The sequence below is a fragment of the Polyodon spathula genome, chromosome 4 (genome assembly GCF_017654505.1).
Source record: "Polyodon spathula isolate WHYD16114869_AA chromosome 4, ASM1765450v1, whole genome shotgun sequence".
In the NCBI taxonomy this organism is placed as follows: Eukaryota; Metazoa; Chordata; class Actinopteri; order Acipenseriformes; family Polyodontidae; genus Polyodon; species Polyodon spathula.
In genome coordinates this window covers 47,041,727-47,053,988 of record NC_054537.1, presented here as the reverse complement: position 1 = coordinate 47,053,988, position 12,262 = coordinate 47,041,727, and the positions used below count along the sequence as shown (strand labels likewise).

Genomic DNA, 12,262 nt, shown 5'->3' with positions numbered 1-12,262 from the left:
GTATGTAAATGTCAAGAAGCAAAATATTCAAATAAAGTGGTTACACTCGTTCAAGCGCTGCTGACAGGTGAACATGTGTTGATTATTGGATAAAGGCATCTGCTAAATGTTAATAGTAATAATAATAATAATAATAATAATAATAATAATAATAATAATAATAATAATAATGAGATTGCAGACACTTTTGCTGCTCTAAATCAGGCTGCCATACTGAAAACACCTCAGTTCCTTTCATCTTTACTTTGATTAACATGTGGTAAACAAAGGAACTGAGTGAGTGATTGCTGGAGCAGGCAGACAGCTTATCTTGAAAGGCTAAGAAACCTACACTGTCTCTAGGTGAGTAACATCACTCCTTGTAATCATGGAAATATAAAAAAAAATTTGCTAAACACTCCCATGCAATAATCTAAATCAATTAACATCAATGAGAAAATAATAAAGATGGCCGGGAAGCAACAATTACTTCTTGCAACTTGTATTGCATCGTAAAGATCAGGGACCGTATACAGCAGCACAGCACAGATGAGACATGGTGTTGATCTTTACTATGCAATAAAAATTGTTAAAATTTTTTTATTTATATGTGCCTCTTGAGAGTCAAATGGTTGCATTTTTCCAATAACATTTACAGTAAAAATGCATATTGAAAATTACACATAATAATAACAATAATAATAATAATAATAATAATAGTAATAATAATAATAATAATAATAATAATAAATGTAATGTGGATCCATTATACTTACAAATCCTGAAGAGGCTCCAATCCATCTTCAAATGCTGCTTCACAGACGCTGAATCAGCGCTCTCCAACCCAGAAAGTTGATCATTTTCGCCGTTACTTTCACTATTATCCATCTCCTTCAAAACTTCAAAAAGACTGAATCGACTTCTTTTGGGATGCTTTGGAACACTGCTCACCATTTCGAACGATTTTATAAATTTTACAAATTGGAAAATGATCAGAAAACAGTAAGAAACCTTGATCCTATCTGTGTAAGACTGGGCTCTAGCGTATCTCGTTTAGATACACACATCGATTACTCTTCAGTGGATTAGGCTACAAACAAAGTCAAGGTATGACTGGACAGCTTGTGACCTCCCCTACAATGTGATCATGGAGATTTCACCATCAACAAATACAAGTATGGCCAGAGCAGCGAAACGCACAGCTAGTCGATCAGAGTTGTTTTTGAACTGTGAGGTACTAGACACATTGCGAAGGGAATATCTCAGCGGTAAAATGGCGAATTCGAAAAATTCCTTCGCTGTTTGAAGGTAGGAAAAAAAGTTTTTGATATTGAGTCAGTTTTATTTGCTGTTTTGCTTCTGTAGTAATATTACAAATGATTTTTGAAATATAATGTGTAATTGCAGTACCATGTTCTGCCCGCGGAACGGGGGCGTAAGAGGTTAAATGCTTGGTCCTGTAACTATTTTACTAGAGAGACCATTTGTACTTCACTCTAAAACAAGTCTTTACCACTTGTTTCCCTAAACAAATAATCCTTGATTAGAGAGTATAGGTCTGTGGTACTTCACACCAGTCTTTACATCCCTAAATGTGCTAAACAATTGAAGTTTCATTAGGTTTTATTCAGTATCTGATGACCCGAAATATCCCTTCCCATCAAGAGGTAAAAGTTTTAGATGGTGAAAAAATATTATCATAACTCAATTTGTTTGTGAGACAAACTTTGTAACCAGGCCCCTATGGTGAAAGTTCTCATGCTCTCTGATCATAGATTTCTGCATTTTCTTCCAAGTCCCATTTTGGTTTCCAAGTTGCTGGTTTTGAATAGCTTCTGCCCAAAAATAATTCTGCAAGTCAATGGCGACTTATGTACGCCATTAATAAAGATCTTCCTGAATGATTTATTTTCTGGCTAGAGAAAAGAGATCATCCTGTTTGTAGTGCTGAGTAATGGATATACAGTGTTTAGTTAAAGTAGTCAGGTACTCTGTGATAATTCTTGCCATTACATTCAAATTGACAAGCTACCATTTTTGTAAATGGTCGGTTTTAAATAGCTGATTCTTTCCTTGCCAGTACTTGTCTTGTCCAAGTGGCCCTCATGTATCTCCTGGAGTATTCCCATGTGGAAAATTTGGTATTACATGAGTGCTTCCTTCGATGTTTACACAATCTGTCAGTCCACTCTGCTGTGAAATTCCATGAATACTCATAGGGTGGTTGTGTTAACTGCCAGGAATGTCATTAAGGGTATTTTCTTTGTTTTGAAAGAAGAGCTAGGTGGTGTAGTCTTATTTACATTTAACAGTGGAACCATTTACTCCTCCATGTCTGTATGTGTTCCAAATCCCCACATTGAACACCAAACCCCTTATTTAAAAGGCACAGACCACAATGAACCTTGTGGGAAATCATTACATTGAATCAGTTTGTCTTGATTTCCCAGGGGGACAGTGCTATGGCAGGTGTTTGTGCATATAGCATTTTAAATATAGAATGTTTGTTGTTTATTTTGAGGTTTTGGTTTAGTTTCTTGCGTCAGGTGTCTTGAGAATACTTCAGTGAAGATTAGGCAGTTTGTAATTTTAAATTCTTTCTTCGAGTTCCCCTGTGACAATTTGTTTTTCCTTTCTTTTGTCTTGAATGTATTAATAGCATCTCTGTCAGTTAGAATGGGTGTTTGAGAGATGGTACATGTATTCCCTGTTAGTCTTCATATATCTATGCTACAGACTTAAAATGTATAGCATTTATAAAATTTAAAAAAACATAATAGTTGGTCTTTCTGAATAGGAGAATCCACCTATTAATCAATAGTGTAATCATCAGCCTATAAAAGCCCAGTTTATTGTTTGGTGTCTTTGACTTATCTTTTATAATGGGGACTCCTCCAAGTGTTAAACTTAGCTTTCCAAACATCGAGATAGCTTTATCTCCAGTCACTACAATCCAGTATTTCTGGCTTAGATAATAGCCTTTCTGCTATTCAGACCCGCCATAAATCATCTCAGCCCAGTCACAGTTTTGGCTCTGGCGGTGCTATCCGGTCTACAGCATTTCCATGTTCAAGTAGCCCGCCTGGTCCCAGCAATGCTACCAGTGCCCCTCTCTCCTTCAATCTTTCCACACCAATCTGCAGCAGTGACTCTCAATCCTCAGCTTCTCTGTTGCTCCATCCATCCCTGGTTTCCAGTAAACTTTGTGTGCAAATCCAGGAAGGTAAGGATGTTAATCTCATCCTTCTGTTGCTCTCTTCCCTAGAAGTTTACGACAATAGCATTTTGGATTGCGGTGAAGTTTCTGTCTTATTGAAATCTAGAGACCCACGTCTGTTTAAAATATTAACTCTCTCGGAATTTGTTACTGCCTTCAGTCTCTACAGGGACATTCTCTGTGACGCATATCCAACCCAGCGTGCCGTCAGGAGCTAGACGCCTAACAGCGTAGTTACTGACTTATCAATGAGATAAGGGGTACAGCTTTTTATGACTACCATAAGTATTTTTCTGCTAAAGCAATCGCAATCCAAGAACAGTTTAATGTCAGGGTGAATTGGGGTGTAGACATTAAATTGTTTTCTCGACATTTCACCAGTCTAAAAGAATTCCCTGCCAGATTTGTGGCTCTGCTCACCATAAATCCATTCTATTCACTTTAGCAGCACAGTCATATCAAACTCTGCATTTTTGTCTTCACCTTCTACCGATATTGCTACTTCTCATTCTCAGCCACTATCAGTCTCTCCTTGGCGACCCCAATTACCCTCTAAACCTACACTCCTGATTTTCCCTCCAAAAGACATTCGCAGTCCATTTTACCCTTTGCAGTCCATTTATTCAGCGCTTGTCAGGAGTGTGAGGTCCAGTTTATTTACACACTTTCTCATCCTTGTTTTTTCCTTCATATCTGTAGTTTTTGTGGTGATAGTCACAGTAAAAGCATTTGCCCAAGATGTGCTTGTCTCCGATTCAGAAAAAAATGACTAAACCTGGCATCTACGCCTATCAATCCTGTAGTATTGGCTGCATAATTATTCAACCATCCAGACAGAGTTTTCATAAGCTATCTAATTCCAGGTCTCAACGATGGATTTACCACAGGGGTCTTAAAACACTCCCTCTGTTCCGCATATTTGCCATAATCTCAAATCAGCCTTAAATGATCCAGAAACCATCAACCTTCTGGTCAAAAAAGAAATAACTAAAAGCTTTATGATCGGCCCTTTTTTTTGGAACCTCCTTTTCTGCTCTACCGCATTAGTTCACTGGGTGTTGCCACTCACAAGTATTCTGGTAATAAAAGGCTTATCATTGATATATATTCCCCTCATTCTGGCTCAGTTTCTAGAATGAACGATTTAATTCCCCCTGATCAGTTTTCCTTTTATTATGCTAGAATAGATGACACAACTTGTTTAACTAAACTTACAGGTCAAAGGGTATGGCTTACTAAGGCTGACGTTACAGATGCTTTTAAGCTCATGCCCATTCACCCCTCTCAGTGGCACTTTTTTGGGGATCAGTGGAAATAACTTTTTTTTATTTTGCAGTACGTCTTTGGGATGTAGGAGCAGCCCTCACATTTTTAATTCTCTCTGCAAAGCTTTTTGCTGGATTCTCCCTAATAAATGCAGGTTGCCATTCGTGCTCCATCTTTTAGATTATTTCCTTTTAGTGGACTTTAGTAACCGTCCCCCTGCTCATTCCATAACCATTTTAAAATCTGGGGTCCCCTGTGGCAAAGTGCCCCACCCCTGGGCCATTTATTTGTCTTGTATGTTGCGTGTAGTGTGTTATTGTTGGAGTATTGAAGTTGGTATACGGGATATAATTATGGGTTATGAACACAAGTGATTTAAAATGTATATTTGTATTTAAGCACAAGGATTGCACAGCCCTTCACGTGCAGGTAAAATGTAATAATATGTGAGCACGGGAAATTGCACTAAATTAATTCACGTGCAGTTGTACCGAGACTCCAATTGAATGATTGATTAGCATTCGAGTCGTGGTACAGCTGCATAAAAGCAACATGTTTTCACTCACTCTGGGTTGTGTTCGTGAGTGGAGAATGGGTGTGCAGAGGAAATAAAGAAATAACAATTGCTAAGTCGTGCTGGAGGGCCAGCACGGTATTTATTTGTTTAACGTTTGTCCACTTGTTTTGTCTGTTAGTACGTTTTTGTTTGCCTATTTATTTTGGCCACAAGTGTCGTGTCCTGTTTTTGTGTGTTCTTTTTATTTAAATCTTTTATTTTGTTTATTAAATGCTGAGTGCAACCAAGCACTCTGCTTCACCAAACTCTGTGGCTCTGTCTGTTCTGTGTGTTACTGTTCCGGGTCTGACGTCACCACTCAGTCAGCCTTGTGACATATGGTGTCCTGCTTGGGATAAGCATCTCCAAGCGTCAGACCAAGGAAAGTGCATATTTTTTTTATGTTAAAAAAAAAGTGTAAAAAAACATGGAAGGCTGGAGAGACGGCTGCAGGGAGTTGGAGGAGCTCCTCGTTGGTCTGGAGGACCAACGCTGGTGCCTCGCCTGCGGGGCGTACAGGCACATGGCGGCTGTCTGCCCCTTCCAAAAGGAGGAGAGGAGAGGAAAGCTGCAGCAGTCACAACAGCAACAGCAGGAGGAGGTCAGGGATGGCGGCTTGGAGGCCTTTTTCAAGTACCTCACGTCGGAGTTGTGCCCCGGCTGTGGGGTAAATATGCACGCATTGGCCCTATGCCCCATGCAATACGCAGAGGGGGAACTAATGCCCATCTCCACCAGCAGAGGAAGAATGTCTGCTGGTTATGCCCCCAGAGTGAGAGTGAGAGGGAGAGCCGCATCTGTCCCCTGCAAGTAAGGGAGTGCCGCACCAATCCCCTGCAAGTGAGGGAGAGCCGCACCAGTCATCTGCAAGTGAGGGAGAGACGGACCAGTCCCCTGCAAGTGATGGAGAGCTGCACCAGTCCCCTGCAAGTGAGGGAGAGACACACCAGTCCCCTGCAAGTGAGGGAGAGCCGCACCAGTCCTGCAAGTGAGGGAGATTACCCACTGCTCTCCCCTCCACTGCCAGGCAACTACCTGCTGCTCTCGCCTCCATCGCCAGGAGGGGAGTACATGCTGCTCCCACCTTCGTCGCCAGGAGACTACTCGCTGCTCCCACCTTCGTCACCATGAGACTACACGCTGCTCCAACCTCCACCGCTTCCACCACCAGGATGAGAGCAGCAGGAGCTGCCTCTGCCTCCACCACCTCCACCGGCAGGAGCAGAGCAGCAGGAGCTGCCTCTGCCTCCCCCATCTCCACCGACAGGAGCAGAGCAGCAGGAGCTGCCTTTGCCTCTGCCACCGCCACCGCCACCTCCACCAGCAGAGGGAGAATGCCTGCTGGGTCCACTTCCACCTGCAGAGAGTGAATGCCTGCTGGTATCACTTCACCCACCATCACCATCACGAGGAGAGGATCTGGAGCTGCCTCTGCCTCCATCACCACCAGGGGGAGAGGAACAGGAGCTTCCTCTCTCGTCACCAGAAGAAGGACCAGGACTTGATGCTGGCATTCCTCAGCAGCCTCTGCATAGAGTGCTGAGGGGAGCACGGCGGAAAACAGCCCGGCCGCAGTGGCCACAAAGAGGTCTAGCACCGCTGCAGCCAATGCCACAGTAGCCAACCACAGCACCCCAACTGGTCCTGATCCTGTCATCACTCAGGGATGCCTGCACGATATTACCCAAGGATGCCTTTACGTCATCGCTCGGGGATGCCTGCCTCGCTTCTCCCAAAGATGCCTGCCTTGCATCGCCCAAGGATGCCTGCTACTCAGCATCACTTGGGGTTGCCTGCTGTTCCGTAGTGCCTGGAGTCGCCAGAACTGCTTTGCCTGGGGTCGCCGCCAGCTCTGGGGATATGCTGGGGCTGGAGGAACCAGCCCGGAAGCCATTAATGGCTCTGCTGCCAATCGGTAAGCTGGCAGCCTTTCTGCTACCAGTTAGGGAGCCACTGGTTGTGAAGAGGGGGGAGGAGGTCCAGAGACTACCAACCCCAGCAGCAGTTTCGCTGCCAGAGATCGTGGGGGAGGTTAGGAGACCTGCTCTCATGGCAGCATTTTTGCTGCAGGAAGTACTGTGGCCGGAGCCACGCAAGAGGGAGCTGATGGCAGCAGGAAGAAGGGGGAGAAGGTCTGGAGACCAGCAGCCTTTCCGCTGCCAGGACCGTCCCGGCTGAATGAGTCAGCCTGGAAGCTGTTAGCAGGTCTGTCGGGGGGGGGGAGACTCTGCGTCTCAGTCTGTCCTGTGTGTTACTGTTTCGGGTCTGACGTCACCACTCAACCAGCCTTGTGACATCCCCCTATCTGAAGAAAAGACTCTAAATCATTCTTTCAGATTCCTGGAAATCGAACTGGATTCAGTTAAAATGGAAGCATGAAAAACATTGTCAGAGAAATCAGAGAAATTCTCAGTTCCTGCTATTTAAAAAAAATCCTATCATGTTTTTGCGTCATTTGTTTAATCAGGTTACCTTTATCTATTATTAGGACTGAGATTAAGATCTAATAACATTTTAGGTTTGAAATATGTGAAATGTGTGAAAATCCTAAGGGGTTCACAAACTTTTTCTCATCACTGAATAGCTAAGGCTTTTTTTCTACCAGACATTAATTCAAAGGGGATATAATTTTAGTAAAAGCATTGGGAATAACTAATAGCCATTATTATTATGTAAGTTCCTTTGGACATTACTGATTCCAGAAATAGGTGTAGCGAGTGACTAATTTTTGTACACTCTTAATTCTGGTTGCGAAAACAAAGGTTTCAAGCGAATGGTATTCCAGGGTGGTACATATTTGGTAGGCCTACATGATATCAATCAGTTACATTTCCTCATTTACTATGCTTAAATTATATAGAGCAAGGCTAGTCTTACTCATTATGGGATGGACTTCCAGTAGACATAGTTGGAATAATGCTAATGTGTATTAGAACTAGAGGTAGTTTCGATAAAACATTTTCACACCTTTACCAATTTATATTAAAACCATGTCTAGTAATTGAACTGATTTATGAAATTCAATATCCAAATCATATACAAGGTTAAGTGGGGAGGTCAGCATTGTGTTAACTGTTTACACACAATCTATACAAAAAGATTTCCTCATAATTAGTTAGAATAACTACCTTTGAATTAGTTGTATTCCTACAAACTATATTAGTCCGGCCTCACCACTATAGCATGGGATATCAAATTGTCAAATTAGCAGTGATTTATTTACTTCACTCTTGGGTTAGTAAACACTACATGTACTCATCTTATTAAGTATCATTCCAGATCCTGGACATACGTTAAACTAGATAAGAGCAACGATCTGATTACTCAGTTTTGAGGTAACCAAAAAGTAATTTTAAAAAATGCTTCAGAAGTGAAATGTTTTAGGTCCCACAGGAGATTTCGCTGGCAGGCTAGTCGCAGCAGTTCCCCCTCCCACCCCCCTTTCTTTTCTCAGTTTGAGATCGGAGTGAGGAGTGTCCCTGACGGGTCATGCGTCAGGGGGGTGTGTCGCTGCCTGGCTATTGTAACCCGATTCACATCCACCTCTGGCACGAGAGAGAGTACATCTGTTTCAAAGCCTGCCCCAGCCACACCAAAGTCAGACTGACTGGCTGCTAACTCTTGTGGGCTCTGTAAATGCTTATCCCATGTCTCAATTTTACCTGGGGGCTTTTGTCTCGATTTAGTGTGGCGATTACTCCCGTTGGGTAGATATGATCACACTAAACTCGAGGGGGAGTCCCCTCTTCCTCCGTGGGTTGCTAACATAGGGTCCCCCCTGTTGGCTGCTTGCAAGGCCCAGCTTTGCAGGTGTTTCCACAAGATCTATGCATTTTTCAAATTTCTTGGCTGCTCGTGCAGCCATAATCTACAAGTAACAATGATTTCCCTGTCTGCGGGAAACAAGTTAGCAACAAACTTCCTTTTAAAGAAAATGTCCTCTTCCATTCCTGGATAATTTTGCAGAGAAAAATACTTGTTTCTTAGCCTTTCGGAATAATTTCTGGGACTCTCACTTTCTTTTTACCTGATCTGCAACACAGTCCTCTCATCAGCGACTCTGTCCAAGCTGACTGAGAACTCTGTAATCAGCGCTTGACACAGCTGCGTAAAGTTATCACAAATTTCTAGCTTCTGTCTAAAAATCCAACCACTGTCGGGTCAGTTGTGGTACGAAAGCGATACAATTTTTCAAACTCTGTAGCTAGTGGCATAAAGTGCAGGGCAAAATTACAATGTGGATTTTTATGAGGCAACTCCTTTGAGTTGCAGATTTCAACAAACAAAATACATTTCTTACACACTCTAAAACAGGAAGTTATATATTCTATTCCTAGAACAGTTTATCCACTAACTTGATAGCATTTACTACAGTTACTTTCTCGAGTCATAAAGTATCTAATATTAGACATGTTGAATACCTGTCCATTTCCATATAAAGAAGTCAATCTGTGTTGATGAACACCACAGCTCTCTGGATCTGAAGTTCCAATGAAGACGGTAGTTTTCTATACGCTTTGTATTTCATAGGCTTACAATAAACAAATAGTTATTTTCAAATGGAGATCAGCTTGTTGATTTTCAAGTCTTGCAGCATTATAGTTGTTGTTGGCAGTTTTCCAACTGGAAATAGTTCCGCTGATCAGACGTAACTCAGCTCAGAGAATGCGTTGCAGTTGAAATGTTCTTTGCTCTTGTTGCAATTCTTCTGTACTGCTGGTTATGCTTCCATTGACTGTTTCAGTCTCTTGTAGCGTAAAGAGCTATGGCGCTCTTCAAAGCTGATTTTAACCATTCTTTAGAATATTTATTCTTCCTTGCCTTCCGTGAATTTGAGCACTTATGCTCCCTTGATTCAGAAACTTTCTTCAGAGCAGTTTAGCTTCCATTTCATTCCTCCGAACTCCAAGCCACTTCTAGCGGGTGGAGCTCACTTCTCTCTCTTGCCTGGATCGCAGTTCCTTCTGTGGGGCAAACTCGAGCATAGGCAGACTCAAGCTCTCTCATGTGCAAACTCCAGCCCTCTCATGGGCGCACACTCCTGCATTTCTGAAAGTCACGTGGCTGGTTTTGTTGTCCTGACTTCCACCCTGTGATTGGTTAGTGTGGTTATTTTGGGCTGTCCCCGAGTCCACATGGGGTGTTTCTCATTGGTTGTTCTCATTCAGAGACAGTCCATTGTTCTCAGTTGGTCGATGGATCCGCCCCCTCTCAGCTGGATTTACTTTCAGATTCTCATTTCTGAATGTAGGGTTTCTGAATGTTCATTTTGCTGGGGGTTGTCATCTGTAACTCTTTGAAGCCCATCTATTATTCTCTCTCTCTCTCTCTTACACAGAGAATTGTGAGGGTCTGGAATCAACTCCCCAGTAATGTTGTTGAAGCTGACACCCTGGGATCCTTCAAGAAGCTGCTTGATGAGATTTTGGGATCAATAAGCTACTAGCAACCAAACGAGCAAGATGGGCCGAATGGCCTCCTCTCGTTTGTAAACTTTCTTATGTTCTTATGTTCTTTCTCTCTCTCTCATATAAACACAAATAAGGTTTATTTTCAAATTACTACTTGTATAATATATATATCTGCCTACCTGTGCTGCCATTTCAAAAGGATGCATATCCATTGACTTGCTTTGCCTCTTTACTTTCAGGCTCTCTGGCATTAAGGGTGTGCAGGAAAGATTCACTGGCAATCAAACTCTGCAATCGGCCTTCCAAACAAGAACTGGAAGAGAAGAACATTATCCCCATGCAGACAGATGAGGAGAGGCTGGAGCTGAGACAGCAGATCGGGACCAAGCTAACACGGTAGGCACCAAGACGTTTTACTGCCAGCCTCTCTGCGATAGCTGGCACAGCATACACTCAGAGCATATCTATTTCACACCATTATCCCATGCTGGGAACTGTTCATGTGTCACACATATGTTTACATGTGGAAAACCACATATTTTTCCAAACTATGGGTTAACTCACAAGATCTTTCCATGAATTTCGATGAATCCAAAATAACAGATTATTGTCACTCTGCAATACTAAGACTGACTAAGACTGGAATCACATAAACTGTTGTACAGTCTTGGCATGAAGATCAAAGAATGACATCAAGGAAATGTTTGTTGTTTTCTTTTCTAATTATCATCATATAATCCAGAATTTTAACAGTTGGCAGGTTCTCAAATGGTTCTTCTTTTACACTGCCTTCATAATGGAAAAATAAATATGCAAGACCATACAATTATAAATGAAACTGAAACTGCAGCACAGGCGGCATGCAAATCAATCTTGTCATGTGTGGCCGACCAGAATGGACAAACTACTTTAAGTAGCTAATTTAAATGAAACACGTGCACACAATTCAATTGAAGCAGTCTTAGTTCTTGTCACTGCAGCCTGTAAGTTTTTATCATGTATATATCTCATGGAAACTGTTATTTCTGTCCCTTAATGTTTAGCACACTATACCTATGCTATATCTGTACTGTAGTGCACTATACTATATCTGTATATTTTTATGGTTAAGTTTTTGTGGTTGTTTAACATATTTTGAATCTTAGTAACTAAAATCTTGTAGTAATCCAGTTTCTTGTCTGACTACCACCCCCCCCCCCCATAATTTACACACTGTTCTATAGTATAAAGCAGTATGTTAGAAGTACTCCAGAACACACACACACACACACAAATAGATATACAGAGATATAGAGAGATTTTTGTTTTAATTAATGGACAGATAGTTACTTATTGTTGGTTTTTTTTTATATATATATATATATATATATATATATATATATATAATATATATATATATGGCATAAAATCTTATTTGTATTTAACATACACTGAACCACAATGCAACAACTTATGTTACACTTACATTTTACTTATATAGAGAACGGCTTAGCTAATGGAAACTTGGTCTTTATATCAAGGAATTGAATTTCATGATTTTAAATAATGTCAGGAATTGCTTACTCCTTGTAATGAAACTTTATTAGTATTTGTTTTTGTGTATCAGAATATATTGGGAAATGTGTTCCACACTACCATGTATACTCGGTCTTGGTGATGAACGTTTTAACAGGAATATTGTATGTACTTTGCTGATATGCTTGTTAGTTTTTTTGCAAGTCTTTGTATTCAGGACAACATGCTCTGGTTTGCCAGAAAGCATGAGCATGACCCAGCTGCAATGTGGGAAAAGGTTTTGTGGTCAGATGAGACCAAGATAGAGCTTTTTGGCCA

The 12,262-nt window shown here is 41.5% G+C and overlaps 1 protein-coding gene across 4 annotated transcripts in view; it reads left to right on the top strand.

Moving 5' to 3' along the window:
• LOC121314594 (phosphatase and actin regulator 1-like) overlaps positions 1 to 12,262 on the top strand; it is a 226,707-nt gene that overhangs the window by 195,481 nt on the left and 18,964 nt on the right. For all 4 annotated transcript variants that reach the window (XM_041248022.1, XM_041248023.1, XM_041248020.1 and 1 more), the window contains exon 8: positions 10,669 to 10,825. In XM_041248022.1, coding sequence (XP_041103956.1) covers positions 10,669 to 10,825 — 157 coding nt within the window. The remainder of the gene's footprint in view (positions 1 to 10,668; positions 10,826 to 12,262) is intronic.